Raw genomic sequence first — 26,708 nt, forward strand, 5'->3', positions numbered from 1 at the left:
GCATTTGTGACAATTATATCCAAAACTTTTTTTATCTCATAAAAAACTCCCGATTTTTACTATTGTCTCAATTCTTCCGATCTAATACTCCAAAGAAACCCTAAACTTTAGCATATATCTCAATTATATCCAAAACTTTTTTTTTGTATCATAAAAGGCTCTCAACGTTTGCTTTTATCTCAATTCTACCACAGTCAGTCTTCCATCCATAATCACCGATAATTAATCTTACGTGGCTCAAGGTTTCTCGCTGAACTTACCAATAAATCTTCGAAATTTAGAAATAGTAGGTTTTAAGGACGAGAAGGTTTTAGATTGTTACTCCAAATATCTCAATGTCTAGCCTTTTTTTGGGTTGTTGAGTGCCGAAAAGAATACGAAACGTGCCGTCTCCAAGCAATATATAGGGGAAGCAAACTACAGAAGAGAAGTTCAGAAATTTTTTCATGTCAGCTTTATTGAGGTGTCATTCATTAACAACGTCAAAATACCACATAAGATTAACTAATGGTGATTATAGACGGAAGGTTAACGATGGTACAACTGGGATAAAAGTAACAATTGGAGGTTTTTTACTAGACAAAAAAAGAATTTTGGATATAATTGGGACATATGCTAAAGTTGAGGGTTTTTTTGGTACTAGGCCGGTAGAATTGGGTCCAAAGCAAAAGTTTAGAGTAGAATTGAGACAAATGTAAAAGTTAGAGTTTTTTAAGAGACAAAAAAAAGTTTTGAGTAGAATTGTCACAAATGCTAAAGTTAGATTTTTTTGGGTATTGGGCCTTGAAATTTATAGGTTAAAAAATGACACAAGGACACGAGGAGTACCAATATTTATATATGTCGCTTACTTTAGTGCTAATGTTTTTTTTGGATCGCTTAAAAGCTAATTTTTTGAAAAATAATTATTTCAATGCCAAGTCCAATGAGGCTTATCAAAAATCATGCATGGCGCATACGTAGCTCGCCGGAGATCTCAGCAACATTAAAAAGAAGCCAAAAAATAATAAAAAATTCCACCTAACAAGTTAAAAATCGAAACATAAATAAAAACAGTTAAAAAAATTAACTAAAAAACAAAAACAAAAAAAGTAAAAAAAAAATTCAAGATTTGCAATGGCGAGGGCTTGCACAGCCCTCACCGGTAATGGTTAGCAATGGGTGAGGGCTATTCAGCCAAGGTTGGCAACCCTTGGCCACCGAACAAAGGTGTGGGGGTGGCCCTACTTAGCCATAGCGAGGGCAAATAGCCCTCGCCCGGACTTGGGTGAGGGCCGCCCTCACCCAAAACGGCGAGGCCCGCAACTTTTGCTAGTGCTAGGCAAGCAACCCTCGCCTCACTAGCCGGTGGTCAGGGGTCGGCGACTCCCGGTGAACCGGTCCCCACCTGTCGAAGGCCATTGTTGGTGATGGTGGGTGGCAGCGGCGAGGGCTTTCAAGCCCTCGTTGCTGCAAATGATCTTCAGCATTTTTTTTTTCTTTTTTTTAGTTATTTAGCTATTTTTTAATATTTAATTTAATTTTTTTAAAAATATTTTAGCTTATTTTGTAAATAGATATTAAACGTGGTGTCCATGTAGACTAATTTTTTTGGAAAAAAAAATTACCACGTAGACGCCATGTGGATTAACTTTTGTCAAAAAAATCCACATAATATTAAAAAATTAATAAAAAATGTCGCATATATTGTTTGGCCGGAATTGGCACTTAAGTAATCATTTTTTACCGGAATTGACACTTAAGTGATCGGTTTTTTTCCGATTTAGCACTTAAGTGATCCAAAAAAAAATATTGACATTAAAGTGAGCGCTGTACACAAATATTGACACTTCGGATGTCCTTTTACTGTTAAAAAATATTAAAATGGCTCTTTCCAGTCAAGGAACGAACCTTGTCTCGGATTTTACCTTTGCATGGCTTGTTGGCTAAAAACCGGGTATGAACACATTACTGATGAGCACGTCCTTTTCGACATCTTTAGTTGTGTCAGCCAAGTTGTCCTCACCCTCCAATCATTTGGCCAAATCTTGACCATAACTCAAAACTATTCCCCAATTAAACTTCTCAATTTCTAGTGAGATAATTACAATAGCAGAATTTCATATGATAATCAAACAAGCAAAAATCCCGATCATGCAGTACTAGACACGAGATAAATCTTGAAGAAGAACATTGGTTCTTCTCTTGATCCAATTATATTTTATTGATCTTGCCATTTAAAACTGGTGGGTAGGTCTGTCTTTCTTTGGATTCCGCTGAGCTGAAATTAAAATCCAGAAAAGCTAGTCCTAAGCTCTGACAAAAAGCATTTCACCATGCTTGTTGATGATCCTAATAGATAAAAAGAAGGATTATGACTAAACTAACATAATTATAATAGATTTATGACTTTTTTTTATAATTTTTCTGAAAGGCATAATTGTCGAAAAAAAATACGGTTTGTTTGCCCTCACTTTGGGTACATTTTTTGCAAGCAACTTTGAAGTGAAAAAATAGAAGAAAATTTGCTCCACTAGCACCTGCAACACCAATTTCTGCTTCAGCTTCACTAATTCCTCGGCCAAATCGCCACCAGTTGTAGCCCCCAGTTCGGCCTACTTGCAAGCAAAGCAAGGGACGGCTAAGGAGAGTGTCGACGAGCAGAGCCACACAACAATCGCAACCAAAGGCCTCGATCAATGCCAGAGGAGGTCGTCAGACTTTGACGGCAGTCGTCGAAGGGCTAGGATGGTCAGCGAGAGCCTAGGCAAGGGAAGACAAGGTTGCACGACCCTAAGTGAGGCGGCTCCGAGATCATGCGACCTTAGATGAGTCTGATCAAAACTCCAATGCCGTGCAATTCAGGCAACAAATTTGGACTCCAACGACAGTGCGACCTAAGGGATGGGACCGCGCGACCCTTGTGACATGACATCGGTGTCGCGCGACCCCAACCTACCTGTCGCCAACATCATTTATACAACTCTTCCAACTTTGCAAACTCTAAATCTACAAAGAGAAGATGAATATTCGCGAGGGTAAAATCGAAATATGAAATCAATAGTAGCGGCAAGTTGGGAAAAGAAAATGCGAACCTGCCATTCAAAAAAGTTAAAAACCTAATGCTAGGATTTTCCCAATGTGATCCAAATTTCTTTTCTCACAAACCTTTTTTTTTTCGAAAGCACTTTAGAAGTTCGAAGTCGTTTGAAAAAGCTAAACCAAATATATCTTAATATGACCACTTTTAAGTTCTTATCCGAAATAATGTGCATTCTAAACCTTCTTTTGAAATGTTCAACACTTGAGAAGAAGTCCAAATTCATGCACCTCGACATTTAAAATAAATGATGAATTGACGGTAAAAAAAAGAGGGGTTAAAAGTGGTTCCTTCGTTAAGTCTTATCATGTTTTTTGGTTTCGGTCGCTGTCATTGTCCAAATGTGGCCAGCCACGCTGATTTGTTTGAATTTAATACAGTGGGGACGTGAGGTCACTGTGTAATGCCTATCGGCTATCTATCTAGCTCCAAAATTTCTTCTCCTGCTCTGGTGGCCTTCCTTTAGGTATTCTTTTGACAGTTTGACGTGGACTAAATCATCTTCTCAAATGCAAATTCGAAGTGATCCATCCTCGCGATCTGAACTGAACCATGTTTTGGTTCAATTGAGATTCTTCTCGCAGTGTCACGATGAATAATCTCCTCCCCATTTTCAAATAGAAACGGAATGAAATGAACTTCGCATACAGCATTAGCATGGTACAATCCCTCTACGCAAAACAAAAAGACGAAAAAATTGGAAATTGATATTCCGCGATACCGAAAGCCATCAGCAAGAGGGCTTAATCTTCATTATCTGGACATAGGAAAGTTAGGTTCATCATCAAGTTCTAGCAGCTGGTTCACTACTGAATCCATGGTCGGTCTCTTGTTCCGGTCCTCCTCCACACACGACACGCCAATCTCGACGAGCATTCTTGCTTGCTTCCTGCTGTATTGCCCTTCCAATCTCTTGTCCACCAAATCCTCTATCCCTAGATCCTCTCCACGTTGAATCCTCCTCTTCATCTCCCGGATGAAGGCCGTCAGCTCGGCCTCCTGCTCCTCGTTCTCCGCTTTCTTCGCGACCCAATTTGAGAGCCGAATCCCCCTCACTATCTCCAGGACCATCACCCCATAACTGTACACGTCGACCTTCGCCGTGATCGGGAGGTTCAGTGCCCACTCGGGCGCCATGTAGCCCTTCGTGCCCCTTATACGCGAGAACTGCGAATTCCCGCCGTCCCTCTGGAGCAGTTTCGCCAGCCCAAAGTCTGCGATCTTGGGCTCGAACGTCTTGTCCAGGAGGATGTTCTCCGGCTTCACGTCGCAGTGGATGACCCACTCGAGGCACTCGTGGTGCAGGTAGGCCAGGCCTTTGGCAGTGCCGAGCGCGATCCTGAACCGATCCCTCCACTCGATGAAGTCCCCCGAGAACAAGTGCTTGTCCAGGGACTGATTCTCCACGTACTCGTAGACCAAGAGCTTGTGCTTGCCCTCACCACAGAACCCCCACATCCTCACCAGGTTCATGTGATTTATCTTCCCAATTGTACTGACTTCAGCCCAGAAGACCTCCTCCTCATGGGACACGTCTCCGAGTCTCTTCACGGCCACGACCCTTTCGTCCGCTAAAACGCCCTTGTACACTGATCCTGACGCTCCTCTCCCTATCTCTTTCTTGAAGTTCTGGGTCGCGTTTTTGAGTTCCTCATAGCTGAACCTCCTGAACTGGCTCGTGATCGCGCGGTATCCGTCTTCCACTATGCTCTGCACATCTCGCTTTCCAAAGAGAATCCACCAGCCCGTGAAAAAGATAAGGATCTCGGCCGCCCCAATCGCAGATGCGAACCAGTAGAGGTAGGTCCATCTCACCCTCTTGCCTATAGTGTCATACGTGGTTGACGAACCTACCATTAATTGGTCTCCGGCAACGGGGCAATCGGGATCGCTGCCATTGTGAATCTGATCCGAGGATGCCACCATGGAGATGGGCAGTTTCAGATGTAAAGTTCCGGGAAAAGCTGGGGCCTTGTAGCCGCTGAAGAGCAAGCTCTTCCCGAAACACCATCTTTGCGATTCCCGGTAGCTGAACCCCAAGCAGCTGCAGTCGTCCAAACAGGCCTGCCTGCAGAAATTGAACGAGGCGTTGTTGTTGTAGATGGCGTCGAACCCATAATAGTCCGTGTTGGGGAGTGCCAAGAACTTCACGTCCTGAGACGTGGAGCAAGTGAAATTGAACTTGGGCTTGCAACCCTTGTACCAGTCACTAGGCTCGCTCATCTCATAACCAGGGGGGCATGTGCACTTGGGCTCAGGTGTGTACACACAAATCCCATTCTTCCCACATAATCCGTGCACATTGCACAATCCCAGAAGCGCCTGCCATGTCACCACCCACGATCCAGACTGCGTGTCCAAGCTGTAGAGCCTCAGGTTCCCGTCGTGGTCCATTGTCAGCCGCCTTTTGATCCCGCGGCCTCGGTCGGAAGCATTGAATTGAAACTGGTCGCTCGATTGAAAATGGCCCGTCTCGTCTAGGACTGCAATCCGGCTACTGTTGTAATTTGTTCTCCCATTCGGGAACACGTCTAAGTCGGGGTTCGGCCAGTAGAGACTGGATACGTCCGGTCCGTCGTACATCAACCTCAGCACATTGTCACTGTCGAAGTAGAGATTGAAGTAGCCAGAGTAAAATGCTCCTGCTTGTAGAGACGACACCAATTTCTTGCCCTTGGTGAGGAGCTGGTTTGGCAACAGAGTATCAGTTGGATACTCAAAGCTTTGCCATAGAACTGTCCTATCAGGACTTCTCAGCACGAGATTACCCGAATCCAAGAGCTCGAGCGAACGGGCATCGGTAGAAGTCGTGTTGGTCTCCCAAACCACGGAACCGTCCACGTCGGTCAGGACAAACGAGCCGGTGCCCCGGAGTGTGACCTTCGAGCCTTGGCCATTCACGGGCTTGTCCCGGTTGGCCGTCCAAACGACGGTCCTGTCCGAGGAGTTGGTGAACCAGACCGAGAACCAGTAAGCATTGCCTCCAAGGCCGTAGAAGCCGCATGTGAAGGTGTTATCCGGGGAAGTGAGAGTGTCGGAGTCACGTTCCTCAACCGATAGAGAAGAGCCTCTGCGCAAAACGTCTGAGCTTGCAAAGGAAAAACATGTGGAGAAGATGATGAGCAGGAAGAGAGAAAACCTTGAAAATGCGATGGCTTTGTGTGTCATCGCTGGAGTTTTGGGAGATGTGTGGACACAGAGTTCTGGATTTAAGTGCGCGTACGTACAGATGGTGAGAAATAAAAGTCAACGACTTTGCCCAAAATGATACCTGTCACAAGGGGCACACAGACATTTATTTCGTTGTCTGATCGAAGATTATATTATATTATATGAATAAGAGGAGAGATTGGAGGAATTCTGGTTCCCACGGTTTTGTTTTGATTTGGCCCGCACGATTAAAGAAAATCATCATGTGCTTCAGAGCCGGCACTGGCGGAATTATTAGCAAGGGAAAAGAAGTAGAGCCATTCGAATGAATATGCTTCACTATTGGAATTATTTCCTATGGGCTGCTTAAAATAACGTTAAAAGCCTCAAATATTGACACCAACTTATATCTAGGGGTTTGACCAAAAAAAAAAAAAAACTTATATCTAGGGGTGGGTACGAGAATCCGTGAACCCGTAGGCCGTAGAGCCTGCATGGTCTCGGGTAGGTTTCATAGGAGGTGTTAGAACTTGCAAGATAAGTTACAGGTCCATAAATTTCGGGATTGGAGGGTGTGTGATAGGTGCTCGAATTATGGTCATACTATGCCCACTTTGCACCATGCACCGGGTACCCTTTGCAAGGTACCCTATAGGAAGGTACAAGTTTACCTAGGATGACATTTCTATATGCGTACCTAATTATTTATGACTTCATCTTTTTCTTTACGATTTTATTTACGATTTTTTTTTTTACATTTTATGTGTGAAAAGCCTAGTTCATTAGCAATCTCTAATCCCATTAGAGGAAAAAAAAAATCTCCAACTTTATTTCACTCTCCCTCTCTTTATTTCACTCTCCCTCTCTTAGCCTCTATGACAAGTCTGGCTATGTCTATATTGGAAGTTTTTACAGTTGGATAGGCTTTCATCGGTTAAAGTACACTATAAGTGTCAAAACTTGTATACTGCTCTCACTTTAGTATCAAAATTTTTAAAACGATCACTTAAATGTCAACTTTTTTTAAAACGATCACTTCAGTGCCAATTTCGATTTGAGCCGACGTGGCTCGTCGAAAATCCGATGTGGTCTATTTTTTCATTAATATTTGAGTTGACGCGGCTCGGAGGAATTAGCACCAAAGTGAGTGTTTTTCAAAAATTTTGGCACATAAGTTATCATTTTTAAAAAAAGTTCGTACAAAAGTAATCGTTTTGAAAGTTTTGGCACTAAAGTGACCGTTTTTTTAAAAAAATTGTTCTTAAGTAATTGTTTTGAAAGTTTTGACACTAAAGTAAGTGCCGTACACAAATTTTGAAACTTATAATGTACTTAAGTCAGCTTTCATCTAAGCTCACAAAAATGAAAGATGAGTGGAAACTAGACATGGCCACGGGCCGGTTTGGGCCCAGAACCGCCCCGTAGAATAACCGGAACCGGCCTGGCCCCTCAAGGGCCTGTTTCGGTTTTAAAAAATTAGAAACTGGCCCAACAAAAAAAGGGTGCTCTATCCCCCCTCATGCCCCCCCCCCCTCCACTTTTTTTTTCCTTTTAAGTTTCCTATAAATACGATTCCTCCTCTTTCATTTTTTTCTCATAATTTCTCTCAAATTCTCTCAATTCTCAATTCTTTCAAATACTCTCAATCCGCTCAATCCCGGCTCAATTCTGTTAATTTTCTGAATCACTTTCCGCTCAATTTTCTAACAAAAATGGCAAGTGGAAGCGGATCTCGTAACATGGGAAAGAGCTCGATGCCGATGGAGATGGGGGAATCCGATTATCCTTAACCTCATGATCAATATGATCCTCGTGAGTTTATATGTTGGATAGGCGATGATGATAATATCAACTGTGTTCCCAACGTTGAGCACGTCCCAATGCAAGATGAGTACAAGATAAAGCGTAAACATTTTACGAAATCATACAATTTTAATAAAGGAGACGGCAATAGAACATATCGTCGACATCTAACACAAAAACATGCAATGCAAACGGGAATCGACACCAGGCAACAACAAATTTTCGGGTACGCCAATCCTAACACTTCTCTTTTATTTCGTTATAATGATGAACTTTATAAAGAAACATTAGCTCAATATGTTGCCATTGAACATTTACCTTTTATTACTGGTGAAAATTTTGGTTTGAATTTTTTTATCAACACTGCATATGCTCTGCAAGAAAAACCTGTTCCGAGAACTACTCTTAAACGTGAACTTTTTAGGATTTATAAAAAACAAAAAAGGCTTTGCAAAACTTTTTTACGAATTTCAATAGACGTGTGCATATAGGTAGCGACATTTGGAGTGATCATTGGCAAATTCATTCTTATATGGGTATCACATATCATTGGATAAGTGACGATTGAAACATTCAAAAAAAAGTACTTGCATTTCGAGTGTTTGATTAAAGGCATACGGTCAATAATATTTATAAAATAATTAGGCAAGTTTTAGAAGAATATAATTTAAATAATAAAGTTTTTTCAGTAGGTTTTGATAATGCCACGTCAAATACCGCTTCCATTCCCGGTTTCGAAAATATTTATAAACCCTCTTTTGACAGATAATTTTTTCATATTAGATGTGCTTACCATGTTTTAAATTTATCTGTACAAAATGATTTACGAACTCTTGAGGCTTTTCTCACCCTCACAAAGAGAGCAATTAAATTTTTATGGAGTCATTCCCAAATTATGAAAGAATTGGGCAGATTTTGTAAATCACATGGACAAAAACCAAAAAGATTTTCAAAAGATGTTCCGACTCGTTGGAATTCTACCTATGAATTGCTTCATCAATCTTTTTGCTTATAAAGATTTATTATGTATGTTTATTTCAAATAATGTTTTCGAAATTATTTTACTCTAGCAAGATTGGGTTGTTTGCAAAAAAAATTTAGATTTTTTTAAAGTTTTTAGTGATGCAACTTATAATTTATCTGGTGTTTATTATCTTACTACGCATTTATTTTTAATAGAGTTTATTAACATTGCTGGTATTTTTTGTGAATATGAGCAAAATGTTCAATTAGCTCCGACTATTATAGTAATGAAAGCAAAATGACAACATTATTATGCATGTATTCTTCTTATTTATTTGGTTGCTATTATTTTCGATCCACGTACTAAATTAAATGGTTTGTATGATTATCTGAATGATTATTATTATGATTATTTACATTTGAATGAAACAATAGATATTAAAACTATACATGTATCGGTTAAAAAAGCAATAGTAGCATTATATAATGAATTTTGTAGTAGATATGGTTTAGGCGATAGTGGATCTTCTCAACTTAGTGCATCACAAAGGGAGGAGAGTGGTAGACTTAGTAAAGAGTACAATCTGCTCATTAATAGACAAAAAAGACAAAAGGAAGCAACCGGTAATATTTCCGAATTAGAAAATTATTTAACCATTGCTTTTGAGTTTCGTGATACCCAACACAGCACAGATTTCAAAATTGTGGAGTGGTGGTAGACTCATTCAACCTAATTCCCAGTCCTCGCTCTCATCGTAAGAAAAATGTTAGCAACCCATTCTTCAACGGTTGCGGTTGAACAAGCATTTAGCGCCGGAGAATTAATTTTGGACAACTGTCGTTCAAAATTAAATCCGAATATTGTGGAGGCTCAAGCTTGTGTCCATGATTGGACAAAGGCTAAATTTTGATAACAAGAGCTGGATCGAGACGACGAATTCTTCAATGATGATAATATAGATTCCACCGCCACGAGTACGACAACGGGTAGTGACGATTGATAATGAGGTAAGTTAAGGTAGAACTATATGGGTTTGATTCTTCTATCCCCAAAAAGATATGTAGGCGCTTAATAATAATTCATTAAGGTCAAGCCCATTCCCTCTCGCTTTTTCCCCCCTCAAATTTGATTGTAATGTACAATTTGATTATAATGTACAATTTGATTATAATTTATAATTGATAATTTATTATTTTTATTTCATAATTTATTATTTAAAATTAAATTTAAAATTTAAAATCGGAACCGGGCCTTCAACCGGCCTGGAATCGGAACTGTCCCTTTAAGGGCCGGCTCCGATTCCATCATGGCCACGAACTGGAACCGGCGGTTCATGAACCGGAACCGGCGATTCACGGCCCGTGGCCACCGCTAGTGGAAACTGGTTCACTTCTTTTTATTTATTTATTTTTTTACTGACATTAACATGCAGTGAAAATGGAACCGACATGTTTCTAGGTGGTTCCAATTCCAAGAGCCCATAGGATGGGTCATGGGTTTCAGAAACTTGGAACTTGTACCCTTCCCAATCAGGAAACTTTACGACCCTACTTACATCCTCACCTTGGGCTAGCTGCTTAAACAATTAGAAAGCAAGGAGTACTCTGTAGCCCCGACACGATATGTGGAGCAATATAATACGACACACCGACACGTGATTTCTAAAAAAATAGAGAATTTTGATATGTTGGCACACGTTGTATACTAAATTTATATTTTCATATATAGATGATAATTTGTCATGTTTATATAAAAATATCAACTGTGAGTTTCTTCTTCATTCCGATAAAAAAAAAAGTCTTCTTCTTTTTTAGTTGGGAATTCGAGATTATATTTTTTTTTTAATGATTAGCTGGGTATATTAATTTTGAGGTGGGTGCGTATAAAATTAAAGTATATATATTTTTAATGAATTTACATTTTGATCCCTAATTTATTAAAAATGCTTAAAATTGATCCCGCACGTGTCGAAATGGCTTGTCGGCATGCTGGACTTCCGTGTCGCCGACGTGTTTGGGGTGCTAACCATGTGTCGGTCGCATATCGGAGAGTCGGACACTACATGGAGGTCTCTGAAGAGTGTTGGTGCTACATAAGAAGTACTTGAGTAAAATATTTATTGTTAATGAGTCTCAAAGCATTTATTAAATATATTTAATAAGGAATGTTTTGATTTCGAATACGTCGATTACACATAACATGATAACCACGGTGTATTAAAAAAAAAGGAAGTTGTTAGTCTAACAATACTATCAGTTATTTCTAATCACACGATCTTTCATTTAATAAGTGTTTTATGAAAAACACGCAGTGATGATGTGTGGATTTACGGTTGAAATTGTACCATCCCTAATAGTACTGTCAGGAAAGTATTTCTCTTAAAAAAAAATGTTCACTTTCTAAAATGTTCTTAACTAGTTTCGTTAACAAGATTCTTTTCAAACTATTCGGATATTTGCTTAATGTTTACATTGGGCGGTGGGACTCGCCAACTCTCCACAGAAAGACAATACCATGCGCTTTCAAAACTGATTAATAACCGGTTTCCTCATCTAGCAACGGATCACGTCGAGGATTCGATATCGAATTAAAACAAATTACAAAAAATAATTAAAAATAATCTTTTTAGGGTCAGTCAGTTGTTGTCCTGGCCGTGTGAAGGCTTCAAATTGGGTCCGATAGGCTGAGAAAAACGTTATAGATAGAACTAATCATGCGAGAAGATGAAGATGTGAAGTTTCCATATAATTACTCAATGGAGCATTGACTTGGGAAGGTCTGAAATTTTTGTATAGTGAAGCTTTACATCTAAAAATTTTACACAACTTAACCGAAATAATTCGGATATCATTTAACTTATTTTGAAAATGTTTAGGGTTGTGCTCCGTCCAAATGCAATATAAAATTGCTAAGAATGATGCCTTGAGGAGCCTCGTGACCAAGTCTTGTGCCTGGTAGGCCTTATCATCTATCGAAGTCATGTTCATCATTGAAACATTGTATTCTATTCGCCATAATATTTAGAATATTAATTTATAGGACCCAAGTGCAGAAAATAAAGAACAAAAGTTACTTTTGGGTGCGGCGAAGATGACTCAATCTTGGTCGAGGTGAAAACTAGACGAGACTTTCACAAGGGACTCGCCCGCCTCTGAAAATAAAGCCATGACACGAACAAGTCGAAGCGTGCCGGGGTTTTCTTCATTAGTTATTTACTTATTGGCTCTAAAGTATTTGTTAATAAATGCATTAACGGTTTCGTTCTTTCGCTAAAAATTCACGTTCCGAAAAACGTTTTACTAAAAATGATCGCTTGTATGACTTACAAAAATGAACGAACAAAATCGTTTGGGAGAATGTTTATCTGTAAATTGTTATCGGTAATGAAAATTTTTTTTTTTTTGTTAATTATTTCGAGCGATGCTAAAAATTATTTTTAAGAAAATATTTTTTAAATAATTTATTTTTCTCAAAATAAGTGGGACCCTCAAAGTATATCGCAAAGTCATTGGACCCTATGATTATGTTGCATCGTAGAACTTAAATATGAATGTAAAAAATGGTGAAAACTAGGCCCCGATTTACGATCTTACACTTAGGCTGCGTTTGGTCGTCCATATAAAACTTTGGATATGATATGTTTTATCATATTCCGTGTTTGGTAGGTGTCCTGGATAGTATAATGTCGGATATAGAAGGGATATAACCCGGATTAAAAAATCCGAGGGGAGGGGGTAAGATAAGGTCGGATAGGATTTTTCTTATCCGTCGTATAAAAGCTAACTTTTAGAATGATTACAACTTGCTTGTCTCATTTATTTCTATTTTCATTTTATTTTTTTATTTTTTGCAAAGAGGTTTGAAAATAAAATAAAATATGTATATTTTCAAGTTTTTTTTTTTTTGTGTATGAGAACATTATTTTTATAGTAATAAGATCGGAATATTTCATAAACATCACGTAGGGGCATATATGTTCTTTATATTGATATACGGTTTCTACCAAATGTAGGATAGGATAGGATATGAGAATATCCGACTTTAAATCCACAGTTCACCAAATAGTGGATAGGATATGGCCAAATCCCTAGATTTCTTATCCTATCTAATCCAATTTTATCCCGACCAGAAATCCCGACGACCAAACGCAACCTTATGGTACATAATCATTCATTCATCTACTTGTCACGAAAAGAAACTTTAATGAATGTGAAGGGGCAGACTTGGACTTTGCGTGTTGGTTATGACTTATCCCGATATCCGTGAAATATACAATTTGGGTTTTATAGACGCCTTAAGTGTTGCACTTGCGGCTTACAAATTTTTTGTCTGAAATATTTAATATCCCGATGTTTGATGTTCGTGACGTAACTCCATAACCTCTCCAAAATTATGCCGGTCTCCTCGTTCGATCTAGACTCGGGTCAAGATTTGAGGGTTTTGCTTCCCAAATTAGATCTAGACACAGATCCGGAATTTTTTACTGGTATCCGATACACGCTCTTTCAACATATTGATTTTGATATCCCTGCACGGTGATGGTGATGAAGAAGTTAAACTTAGACTCGCACCACAAGTTGTTGCAAAATCAGTGAGAGATCGCGGCACGTGCACATCATTGGAATATTGTGATCGGCATCTAATCATTTTTTATGGAGATCTCGGGATGTGGTGTGACCTAAACCCGCCTCCTCATGATTGCATGGATAAGATAATTCGCGTGAAACCTTTCGTTTCGTTTCGTCTTTGCTTGGCGGCCCTAAAGAGGATCGCGTCCTAATCATCACCAAGCAAAATTTTTGTGTTCAATCTCTTTGAAAAATCAAATTTTTGGGGCGACTTTTGTACCTTTACTTCAGTCTCAAACTCGAATCCTCCTAGGAAATGCAGTGGTGACCTGACCTCAACCCCCTGTATGACCTCATTGCTCACACCACTGCCAGGGAAGGTCGATAACGAAGGATCTAAATTGTCACGGGATCAATACGTCAGGATTAACTGAAGTCTGAAAGTTTTTTCCTACCCAAAAAAAAAAAAAAGTTTACCTAAAGTCGCCACGTCAGCAACCATAAACCAATAAGTATTGAAAAATGCCATGTTGTGCTACCTTAGCATATATCGGATAAGCATTTTTTTCGAAGGACTTGATTGTTCTTTTTTGAAACTATTGGGATTTCAATACATATTAAACAAAATGTTTAGGACTTTTGATGCAGTTTTTCCAAATTCACAGGTCCAAAAGTTATCTACCTAAGATGAGCTTTGTACTAATAGTAAGGGGAAAAAAAAATCTCTAGTGAGCCTAATAGCTCGAAATTGCAAAAATAGTAAAATTGTGATTTTTTAGATTGGACTCCTCCCTCGAATCTCTGCTTTCAATGTGTTGATCTGGCTCAATCAGGCACCTGTTTGATAGTTGAACCGGGTGAAAATCAATTCTCGACCGGTTTGATGTTCCGGCGGCGGTTTGACTGGTTTTTTTGTTGATATATTCCAGCCGGAGGATGATACAGCACTCTCCATGCACTCAACCAAGCAAGTTAGAAATTCTTTTCCTAACCCTCACACCTCTTCCTAAATTCCTCACACGTCTTTCTATCCAGTTCATATGGTTTAGGGACCGTTAAGAAATTTTGAATTTTTTTTTTAATCGTCACTATAAAATTTTCATTCGAACAGTCATCTCCTACCGATGCAAATTTGAATTTGAAAAGAATGGGATAAAGAATAGAAAATTGTTGATTCAATCGGATTAGTTATATGTCACTTTGAATGCAACTAATGTTGAAATTACTATTTAATAAATGACTTAGACTAAACTAAGCCTATTTGTCGATAGAACGACACCTATATGCCAGTGAAAGTTTGCTCATAGTAGACATCCACTCCTGTTCGCCATGCGCATTTCGGGCGCTGCATTTGTTTGCGCCATAACTTCCTCCACAAATCTCGTTTCAAGCGAAAATAGAGTTAAGAGGAAGTCCTTTCAAAACACCACAAAATTACTAACTTAGCCGACCCAAAAGATATATGGCCAAAGATGAGCAGAAATCATCTCAAAACCAGAAATTCGTAACTGTACAACAGCACGCACAGAATTTCAATATTGACTCTGAACAAACCATAATTCCAAATCGATATCCGTCAAATTCCACTACTCCACAACACCTTAAAATTTTCGTTTGAAATGTTTAATATCTCACTCTTTGATGCTCATGACATAACTCCACAGCCTCTTCAAGATTATGCCGGTCTCCTCTTCCGATCTAGATTCAGGTTAAGATTTGAGGGCTTTACTCTCCAAACTAGATCTAGACACAGATCTTGAAGTCCCTTACAAGTATCTGATACGCGTTCTTTCAACATATTAATTTTGGCATCCCTGCATGGCGATGGTAATGAAGAAGTTGAACTTAAACGCGCACCACAAGTTGTTGCAAAATCAGTTAGGAGATCTCGGCATGTGCACATCACTGAAATATTGTGTTTGGCGTCCAATCATTTACAATGGAGATCTCAACGTGTCTCGATGTGGTGTGACCTAAACCCGCCTCCTCACGTGCGCATGATTAGGACAATTCGTGTGAAGCCTTTGGTTTCGTTTCGTCTTTGCTTGGCGGCCCTAAAGAGGATCACGTCCTAAACATCCCCAACCGAAATTTTTGTGTTCAATCTCTTTGAAAAATCAAATTTTTGGGGTGACTTTTGTCCATTTACTTCAGTCTCAAACTCGAATCCTCCTTATGACCAGAAAAAAAAAACTGGAATCCTCCTAAGAAATGCAGTGGTGACCTGACCTCATCAACCCCCTATATGACCTCATTGCCCACACCACTGCCAGGGAAGGTCGATAACGAAGGATCTAGATTGTCACGGTATCAATACTTCAAGATTAACTGAAGTCTGAAAGTCCTTTCCGAACAAAAAAAAAAAGTTCACCTAAAGTCGCCATGTCAGCACCCATAAACCAATAAATATTGAAAAATGCCATGTCGTGCTACCTTAGCATATATCGGATAAGCATTTTTTTTCGAAGGACTTGATTGCCCTTTTTTGAAACTATTAGGATTTCAATACATATTGAACAAAACGTTTAGGATTTTGATGCAGTTTTTCCAAATTCACAGGTCCAAAATTTGTCTACCTAAGATGAGCTTCCTACTAAATAGTAAGGGGAAAAAAAATCCCTGGTGAGCCTAATAGCTCGAAATTGCAAAAATAGTGAAATTGTGATTTTTAAGATTGGACTCTCCCCTCAAATCTTTGCTTTCAATTTGTTAATCTGGCTCAATCAGGCACCTGTTTGACAGTGGAATCAGGTCAAATTCAATTTTTGACCGATTTAATGTTCCGGCAGTATGATTGGTTTTTTGTTGATATAGCGCTCTCTATTAGAGTCGTCAATATGGGTCCATGACCTATTTTCTAGCTCATATTTTGTACAAATTGACTGCATATGGGTTGCAAGTTTTTAAAAGGCCAAGTGAAATTGGGTCCAAAAAGTTAAAGTTGAATCAGATGAGTCATACAATTGAACCCATTTTTGACACATCTAAAAAATTAAGTGGGTTGGACTTGGCTTGTGTCAATGGGCCTCAAGTATATCACTTAATATTTTTATTTTTTATTTTTTAAAAGTAAAAGAAAGAGAGAAAAATAAAATATAAAAATGTAAAAACTGTTCAAGAGGTGGAAAGCCGCCGCCACCAGTTGCCGAAGGGAAAAAAGGAGAAGAAAATAGAAATAAATAAATAAAATCAAAGTTAAAAAATTATACAAAATTTTCACTAAATTTATATCGCATGAAATTACTCTTTTATCAATTTAAAAGAAACAAATATTCTATGATTTGGTTGAATTTAGGAGTGTTTAAATGATATAGGTCAGATATGAGTCGTTAAATTTGTATTACATAAAAATATGTTAAAACGAGTTAAATATATCAATATGAATCCGACTATATTCGATCAAACCAACCGAGTTCGGGGAAAAAGCAACCTCCCTCGGCCTTTAGGACTCCTCTTCTCAAAAGAACAAAAGAAAAAAACGCCGCCCACTCTCCCTGCAGGGACTTTTCTGAGCCTCCCCTTCCCACTGTCTTTCAGTCTCCCTTTTGTTTTCATATCTCTACCACATCTTTTTTAAGTTTTCATTGTTGATTTCGTGGAGGATCCCGTCGACTTTCTCCGAGCGAAGAGTTTCAGAAGTTCGAAGCGCGAGCATGTCGGAAGTATCTGCTATTTCGAAAATGGTCACTTGCTCCGACTCTAATGTTTGCTCCATACAATCGAGCACGGCTTTTTTACTACTTTAGCAGTCAACTTATCTAAAAGTTATTTTGTGATCAATTGATATCTGTTTTGCATCTTCTCTCCCAGTCTAAAGTTAGATTTAGATTTGTGTGCTTTTCTATTATGATCTAAAAGTAGATCTGGGATTTACTAGGCTTTACCCGTGCTTTCTCAACCTGTTGGGGTGCGTTGTTGTATCTATACGATGATGGTGCTGGGGACGCCGAACCTAACCATGCACCACTTTTTGACAAAGCTGTAATTACTAGAGAGGAAAATCTTGGCATGTGCTTTGATGCATCTTTATGGGTCTCTGCAGGTTGTAACGAGTTGATTTATCTTTCAGATTTACTTATTTTATTTGATTTATATCTTTATCGCGAAGTTATGTACTTCTCTTTCGAAATGAAAATTTTCCTTTCAATTAAAAGAAAAACAACCAAGTTAGAACTTTTTTTGTTGACTAACCCTCACAATTTTCCTAAATTCCTCCCAACACCATCACCCACTCTGAAGAACCCTAACTTCAATCAGAATTAAATTTGGGGCTTTTTGGTTTTTAGGGTTTTAGCCAATTATTTAACTGGTCAGTACGAATTGTAGCTTCAATTAGGGCTTTTCAAATTGGGTCAAAACAGAAATTTTTGGTCAAAACTGCCCCTGATGTTGCTACTGCCTGCTGGCAAAGATTTAGCTAGTCATTGAGCTTGGGACATTATTTGAGACTAAGTTGGCCAATTCAAGTCATCATTCGAGACAATGTCCACTTTAATATACAAGAAAAGAAATCCCACAATAGATGCGAACCCGCTACTTATATTTAGAGGTGATAAAATTAGTAATTATCTATCTTGAACTGATAATAAACTAAAGCCTGGAATTGCCAGCTCGAAGCCAAAAATCTTAATGGGGTGCAGGCCAAACTTGTCAAATGCCAGCATGCTCTACATTTGTGAAGGAAACACTGATGAACGACTTATACAAGAACTGGCTGATACCTGGAGAATGGAGGAAATGTACTGGCATTAGAGATCTCCGGGTTAAATGGCTCACCTTTGGAAAGAGAAACACCAAGTTTTTTTCACCAAACTACTCTTCAAATGAGGGCTGGCACTAAAATTTTTAGAGTAAACCCGGATCAATCTAGATGGGTGAGAAAAGAACTGGAAGTCATTGCTGTTTTTGAAAGCTTTTTTACTATGATCTTCTCAGAAGTGATGCGGTGAATAGGTGGGAGAGTCTAGACTCTGGAGGGATAGATTCCTTCATTAGTTACTGTAGAGAGGAATTCAGCCTTGACTGCACTGTCTAACGAATAATGTGGTGGAAACTGCTACTTTTCGGCTTGGCTCTCTCAAGGCACCAGGACCTGAGGGTTATCCAGGCTTCCATATCAAAAATCTGTGTCGATAGAATGAAATAGTTGCTCCCTTTACTCATTACTCCATATCAAGATGCTTTTCTTGATGGAAGATCCATGAGGACAGCACAGGATGTATTTCACCATATGAAACTAAAGAAGAATTGGAAAGATGGCTGGTGTGCACTGAAATTACAAATGAGTAAGATCTAGGACAGAGAGTTCAATGGAATTTCTTGGAGTATGTTATGCTTCAGCTGAGCTGTGATAAGGTGTGGATTGACTGGATCGTGACTCCGTGTTAGATCTGTCTCCTATGATTTGATAAATAATGGGAAAAGGTCTGGGAAAGTCATTCCTAGTAAAGGTCTGGGAAAGTGCTTGTCCCGGGACTGATTGTCCGCATACTCATAGACCAAGAGCTCGTGCTTGCCCTCACAGCAGAACCCCCACATCCTCACCAGGTTCATGTGATTTATCTTCCCAATTGTTCTGACTTCAGCCCAGAAGACCTCCTCCTCATGGTACACATCTCCGAGTCTCTTCACTGCCACGATCCTTTCGTCCACTAAAGCTCCCTTGTACACCAGTCCTGACGCTCCCCTCCCTATCTCTCCGTTGAAGTTCCAGGCCGCCCTTTTGAGCTCCTCATAGCTGAAACTCCTGAACTGGCTCGTTATTGCGTGGTACCCATCTTCCGATATGCTCTGCACATTACTCTTCCCGAAGAGAATCCACCAGCCCGAGAAAAAGATGAGGATCTTTTGGGCGGCCCTGAAAGCCGATGCGAACCCATAGACATAGACCCATCTCTTCCTCTTGCCTATAGTGTCATACAACGTAGATGAACCTACCAATAATTGGTTTCCGGCCGTGGAGAACTCAGGATCGCTGCCGTTGAGAATTGGCTCCAAGGAGGCCACCATCGAGACAGGCAATTTCAGATGTAAAGTTCCGGGAAAAGATGGAACCTGGTAGCCGTTAAAGAGTGAGCTCTTCGTCCAACACCAAATTTGCGATTCCCAGTAGACGAAGCCGAAGCAGCTGCAGTCATCCAAACAGGCCTGCCTGCAGAAATTGAATGAGGTGTCATTGTTTTCGACGGCATTGAATCCGTAGTAGTCCATGTTGGGAAGCGCCAAGAACTTCACGTCGCGAGACTCGGAGCAACTGAAATTGAACTTGGGCTTGCAACCCTGGTGCCAGTCACTAGGCTCTTTCATCTCGTAACCAGGAGGGCATGTGCATTGGGGCTCAGGTGTGTACACACAAATCCCATTCCTCCCACATATCCCATGCACAATGCACTGTGCCAGAAACGCCTGCCACGTCACTGCCCAGGACCCCGACTGGTCGTCCAAGCTGTACAGCCTCAGATTCCCATCGTGGTCCATTGTCAGCCGCCGTATGATCCCCCGGCCTCGGTCAGAAGCATTGAACAGAAACCAGTTGCTCGATTGAAAACGGCCCATGTCGTCTAGGACTGCGACCCGGCTGCTGTTGTCATTCGTTCTCTCGTTCGTGGACACTCCACAGTGCGGGCTAGGCCAATCGAGGCTCGATTTGTCCAGTCCATCGTACATCAACCTCAGCACGTTGTCATTGTCGAAGCAGAGATTGAAGTAGCCAGAGTAAAATGCTCCTGGTTTTAGAGATGACACCAATCTCTGGCTCTTGGTGAGGAGCTGGCTTGGCAGCAGAGTATCAGTTGGATAATCAAAGCTCTGCCATATGGTTCTCCTATCAGGACCTCTCAGCACGAGATTGCCCGAATTTAAGAGCTCTAGAGAACGGGCATCGGTGGAAGTCGTGTGCGTCCCCCAGATCACCGAACCATCTACGACGGTCACGACCAACGCGCTGCTGCCCCGAAGCGTGACCTTAGAGCCTCGGCCATTCAAGGGCTTGTCCCGGTTGGCCGCCCAAACCACGGTCCTGTCCCTGGAGTGGGTCAACCAGATTGAGAACCAGTAAGCATTGCCTCCAAGGCCATAGAAGCCGCATGGGAAGGTCTTATCTGGGGATGTTAAGAGTGTCGGACTCACGTTCTTCAACTGATAGAGAAGAGCCTCTATGCAAAACGTCTGTGCTTGCGAACGAAAAGCATATGGAGAAGATGATGAATGGGAAGAGAGAAAAGCTTGAAAATAATTTCTGTGTTTCATCACTGGAATGTTAGAAGAAAGATATATTCGAGCGCACACGCATATAGAGATGGAGGGATATAATGGTCAATGGCTTGCCCAAACTGGGTTACATACTTTTATTACGATATTTGATCAAATATTATATGAATGGCATTGCATAGTCAAGTTTCAACCGTCAAAATGCCAAATAAGAGGAGATGTAGGATAAATTTTTGGGTTTACACGATTTCATTTGGATTGTCCTTGGGCCAACATCTACATTTGAAGAATCATCATCGTTACATGCCAACACTTATGCATTAGAAATCTACTTCTGATCAGAAGTTGATTTGATTTTTCTACTTTTGGAAAGAAGAAAAAAAAATTTCACTTTTTTAAGAGGCTCCAAAACTACTTCTGGAGCAAAAAAAATTGTGATCTAGAAGTAGAAAAATGAAGTTACGTAACCAAACAGATTTCTGCTCCAAAAATGTTGTCCTGCGCAAGAAAAAGAAGTAGGCAATTGAAAAAAATTGCACTTAACTATTGAAATTATCTCCTATAGGTTGCTTAAAAAAAGATTCATCAAAGCCCAAATTTTTTTTCCCTCCACATATCTAGGGTGTGCAGAGAGTTTGTGGAACCTATAGACCACGTAGAATCAGCATTGATAGGTATGTTTCACGGTGGATACCATAGCTCGCAGCATAGGTTACAAATTATCTTATTGAATATTTTTAATGAAATGCACGTGCACTCAATTATTTATGACTTTCTCTTTTTATTTACGAAATTTTAACAGTTTTTTTTTTCGTAAACAAAAATTAAAATCTTTGATCGAATTACGAAAACTCGAGTTATCGGCAATCTTTGATCGATTTACGAAAATTAAATCTTCAATTACATTTCACCCTCCCTTTCATGTAAGCTCGTAGATTTTACATGATGGGTGGAAAATGATCTATTCCTTTTAACTTTTTTTTTTTACTCTCGGTGTAATTATCCCTTTAAAATCAAATTATTACTAAACACAAATGTGCATTATGTCATGTCATCCTTAAGTTTTTGCATTAAATGTACAACGTGTCGATAACTATCGTGGCAACTTTTTACCTAATAAACTTTTCTTTTTGGAAAAAGACTAATTGGGGGGAACTTGGAATAATTAATGGGACCTATTACATGTTTTAGGGTGGTTTCAAGAGCCTATCCACCCTGAAACCTGGAACACAGGTACTGACATCTTTACCCATTTACTGTTTGTTAGTCGTTGTCTATTTCGTTTGCAAGATAAAATTTCGACACGATTTGTGTTGGTCTCAACTGTGTGGGGGTAAAAACCCCAACGGGGAACATATTCAGCTCACCAACTCTCCACAGATCACGTCGAGGATTAGAAACTGCATTACAACGATTACGTAAGTCAAATGTACAATAATCTTGTTTGGTTCGGTCAATTACTGCAACTGACCCTCTAAAGTGAAGGGGCCCGATTGGCGGAGAAATCCGTAATCACAAAAGCGCCAAGTCGCAATCGCAAGTTGTGAAGACGGCCGCCTGTAGAAAAAGATCAATCTACGAGTATAATCGGGTTTAAAGTACAATCTCAATCGTAGCTGACCATAATGGACTGACAGTTCATGTTCACGTGTTGTAACTGAGTTTTACAATCGTGTCTAGTCTTATCCTCTGCGATCTTCACCAAGCACAACTTTTACAAATCATGGGTTTCATTTATATATAGTACTTTACACATAAACTGTTCTCTTTAACCCGTCATATATGTCAAACCGCATACGGTTGGTTTGTCCCCTGTACGGTTTCGAAACACCACCTCAAACTCGAATTGCTTCCATAATTCTCTTCCGTTCGTTTTTTTCAACATGTTAAACTCATCAATAGTCACTTTTGCATCCCTTCTTGTATGATCATGTTTTATTCTTGACGGTAGGTTTGAAGTGTATATTGTTTCAAATAAAGGCATAAAGCTGTCTCCATCTTCTCGAATAAGGACATAAAGTAAATATTATTTTACGTAAGGGCCTGAAGTGACCTTATAATCTCAAAAAGTGTCGGCGTCATGAGCATTTTCATCATTTATCTTTTTCTTTTTATTTTTTGTTCTTTTTCTTTAAAAATTAAAAAAGTTAAAAAAAAAAAATAGAACCGGGAGGGTTGCTTCTCCCGTCTGTGGCCATCGCCCCACCACCAGTGGGGCGTCAACAATTGCCAACAGCGAGAGGGAAGATCTTTTGGAGGCATAGGAGGAGGGGGTGACGAGGGAGAAACCGTGCGACTTCAACGGCATTGGGGTTGGGGTCAAAGGGAGAGTAAAGAGGGCAGGGAGTCGAGGTTGTCGCTGTGGTGAGATAGGACAGAGATCCGGTGAGGGCGGTGGTGACAGTTGATGGCGATGGTCTTCTATGGTTGGATGTGGGAAACATCGAGTTGATGAACACGACGTCCCCAACTCATTTTTCTTTTTCATTAAATTTTTGTATTTTTTTTATTTTAAAAAACCAGTAAAAGGAAAAAAAAATCAAAAAGGTAAATGACGAAAATGTCCTTGAGCCCATGCCCTCTTTTGAGACAACATGACCACTTCAAACTCTTCTTTGAGAAAAGGAGGACATTTGAGGCCTTTATTCGGAATTTTTTCTAAATTTATTTCAATTTATTTTATTTGTGAAAGTTACCATAAACCGGGTTTTTTTTCCAATTTAATTTTTTTTAAAAAAATATTTACGAAATTATTTTTTTAAAAAAAGTATTTACAAGTTTGGGCCTCGCTCGGCAGCCCAACCGCCGAGCATTTGTGATAGGCCCAGGCCCAGCTGCTCGGCGGCCCAATCGCTAAGCAGCCCATCGGCTCAAGAACCTAGTTACCAAGTGGGGCTGCGTTTTTTTTTTTTAATTTCATTTTTTTAAGTATTTTAATTATTTATACTTATAATATTTAGTTTATTTCATATTTTTTTAACATGTTTATATTTGTTTTATTTATAATTGTTTTCGAATGAAGCTTATCTTTATAACATAATTAGTAATAATTAATATAAAAAATTATTAAGATCTATAATTCATAAATAATGTTGTAATTATGTAATTAATTGAAAATATTTATAAAATAAAATTGGTAAGATATATGAAATTAAGGAGGACGAGGATCTAGATGTCATTTCGTAAATATTTTTTTTAATTAAATTGGAAAAAAAAACCCTTCTTTTGCCCTTTTCCCTACATTTCATAAATGACAAATTTTATCAGCTTTTGTAGTTTTGCCGGAGTGATGCGAAATGTATTAGTAGTGCGTTTCTAGATCGATTGGACTGACGTAAATCCAATCGGAAGGCGAAACGGTGATGTGTTAACAACCGGCGGATTAGGTCGACGACATCGGATCGAGCTCAAATTTGGTCGGCTGAAGCGAAACGGCGTTCTAATCAATATACATTGCCTTTGGCAATAACGAACGATGGATTTTTGCGATTCGGGATCGTCTGGATGGGTTTTCCGATTTTTTTTAGTATTTTCGGGATTTATTAATGGCAATTTTTGCGATTCAGGATCGTCTAGATAGGTTTTCAATTGATTATGTTATAAAGATATTGAATTAAGAAGGGGTTCCTCAATTTCATATATCTTACCAATTTTATTTTATGAATATTTTTAATTAATTACATAATTGCAACATTATTTATTAATTATAGATCTTAATAATTTTTATATTAATTATTACTAATTATGTTATAAAGATAATCTTCACAAGAAAAAAATTATAAATAAAATAAATATAAATATGTTAAAAAAATACGAAATAAACTAAATATTATAAGTATAAATAATTAAAACACTTTAAAAAAATGAAATTGAAAAAAAAAAAAAAAAGCCCATCCCCGCTCGGCAATTGGGCTACCGAGCGGGCCTCGCTCGGCAACCCAACTGCCAAGCGAGACCCAAACTTGTAAATACTTTTTTTAAAAAAATAATTTCGTAAATATTTTTTAAAAAAAATTAAATTTGAAAAAAACCCCATAAACCCTTGTCATAATTTCAATTCATCTTTGCCTTTCCCATAGCTGACGATGAATACTTTAGCTCTTATCTTCTCTTCTCTTCTTTTTGAACTTTTCCATTTTGAAGCTCATTGTAATTTCACACCCTTATTGTGGTAAATTGATTTTCTAGTAGGTATTCGTACTAAATCAATGTGGACATTACTTGACAAAGTTATTACGATAATACAGAGATAATGGAGAAAATTCTCTAATTTTATCTTCTAGACGACAATTTTGTTTTCCAACTAATCGAAAAAATAAAACCCAGATTTTCCTTAAAATCATTGCCTAGCGTACGTGATCGTAGGATGTGGTCTAAATTACGATTTTTTTTTTGGGCATTTTGACCATACCATGTTATCATAATAAATCCTCGTAAAAGACATGGATGTGTCATGAAACTTTTTGTGTAAATATGTGAGGTTGAAATCCCTCATTGAGTTTTCTCTCTAAAATGTAGAGATGGATTTTTTTTTTTTTTTGGTGATCAGAAACCGAGTTTCCTTTATTTATCATCAAGGGTCTCTGTCCTATTTGTACTCAACATTACGTCTTGAATGATCTATAGATTATCAATTTTAAATCAGGAAAAGTTGCCCTAGAACAAGTGTAGTTTGGTTGTTTATTATTATTATTATTATTATTATTATCATCATCATCATCATCATCATCATCATCATCATCATTTACCAATGTAGCATCAATCCTCAACATTTCGTTTCTAGTGGTCTATATCGCTTATGAATATGAAAATAGGAAAAGCTGCCCTAGAACAAGTGTAGTTTGGTTGTTATATGTGTAGCTGAAAGTTTTATGGCTCATTCCACGTCTAGAAGTCATTAGTCATGTGGATCGGTTCCAGTCAGGCCAACTGCAACATGATGTTGTCCACTCTGGTCATAAGTTCAATTGCGCTCGCCCCGCTTTGAAACAAGTCATGCTACCTTAAGTTTGTGCAAAGTTTATTGACCAGTACAACCGTCGGATGTTTCAATAAGTTTTGAAATAGTAAAAGCTATTATTATTGTAACGGTTTTTTGCCGTCATCAATTAGTAACGTCTTTTGTCCGTCATTAATATATATCGGCTTTGTAATGTGTAATTTATTTTTTCTTAAATCATCCATTATTCTACAACGGCTTTATAACGGTTTCCCAACGGCTCTATTTTGTTTGAATATATTTGAACTTCAAGATACAATCTTAAAATTAGATCGAATTACTAAGAGAATTTTCTTTACTTCTCATACATTTTCTTGCTGAGTTATACACATAACGTTGTTCATATTCCTTTTAATATTCAATGCGGAGTATAGAAGAAGGTTTATTGTATCTTGAGAGGATAGCCACTAGAAACCTTACGCACTGAGTTTTGTACTCCGAGGGATGGAATTATCCTTTAGGACAATGTTTGCACGCCTCGGATAATTGTTCTTAGTTCATCATCTTTTCTAAATAGATCACTAAAGATTCTTGTTTTTCATATTGTGTAACATTTTTCCAACAACAGCCCAACCATGAACATTGTAGGATCGGAGACAACTTTTAAATCAACATTCCATATCATGAATCTGATAGTATTTAAGGTAGGCAAGGCTCATTCTTCCTATTATCAGCACAATATTGTCCGCTCCGGTCGTGGCTCACTCATGCCCAAACGGGTTCGGAACTCGTGCCGGTTCATACAATCCAGATGCAAGCGATGTCGAATCATTGACATAGTTGAAAGTCAACATCTAGAGCATCATGTCTTGGTCCAATTTATTATAAATCTTCCGTGAGTGAGCATACACTTTGCAAAGTATCCAAAATAATCAATTAGCTTATATATGGTATCCTTTTGAATCACAATGTCGTGTGAAGTAATGTAAGTAAAAG

General features: G+C 38.8%; 2 protein-coding genes across 2 annotated transcripts; both read right to left on the reverse strand.

Annotated features, from left to right (window-relative positions):
• Positions 1–3,663: 3,663 nt before the first annotated feature.
• LOC125316070 (putative receptor protein kinase ZmPK1) lies at positions 3,664–6,284 on the reverse strand. Its single transcript, XM_048283084.1, has one exon. The coding sequence runs from the start codon at positions 6,245–6,247 to the stop codon at positions 3,833–3,835; it is 2,415 nt and encodes an 804-aa protein (XP_048139041.1). The 5' UTR covers positions 6,248–6,284; the 3' UTR covers positions 3,664–3,832.
• A 12,677-nt stretch (positions 6,285–18,961) lies between these two features.
• LOC115734705 (putative receptor protein kinase ZmPK1) lies at positions 18,962–23,081 on the reverse strand. The gene is made up of 2 exons (XM_030665603.1): positions 22,941–23,081; positions 18,962–20,731 (listed from the first exon to the last, which is right to left on the reverse strand). The coding sequence occupies exons 1-2, from the start codon at positions 23,079–23,081 to the stop codon at positions 18,962–18,964; spliced, it is 1,911 nt and encodes a 636-aa protein (XP_030521463.1).
• Positions 23,082–26,708: the final 3,627 nt, after the last annotated feature.

The sequence above is a fragment of the Rhodamnia argentea genome, chromosome 7 (genome assembly GCF_020921035.1).
Source record: "Rhodamnia argentea isolate NSW1041297 chromosome 7, ASM2092103v1, whole genome shotgun sequence".
Lineage (NCBI taxonomy): Eukaryota > Viridiplantae > Streptophyta > Magnoliopsida > Myrtales > Myrtaceae > Rhodamnia > Rhodamnia argentea.

Bases quoted from the DNA above. Each gene is read 5' to 3' on its own strand.
- LOC115734705 (XM_030665603.1), bottom strand. From the start codon at position 23,081: ATGCCGTTGAAGTCGCACGGTTTCTCCCTCGTCACCCCCTCCTCCTAT. The intron at 20,732-22,940 runs GTTCTATTTTTT...TCGCAAGCACAG, and splicing joins CGGGAGAAGCAACCCTCCCG to ACGTTTTGCATAGAGGCTCT.
- LOC125316070 (XM_048283084.1), bottom strand. From the start codon at position 6,247: ATGACACACAAAGCCATCGCATTTTCAAGGTTTTCTCTCTTCCTGCTC.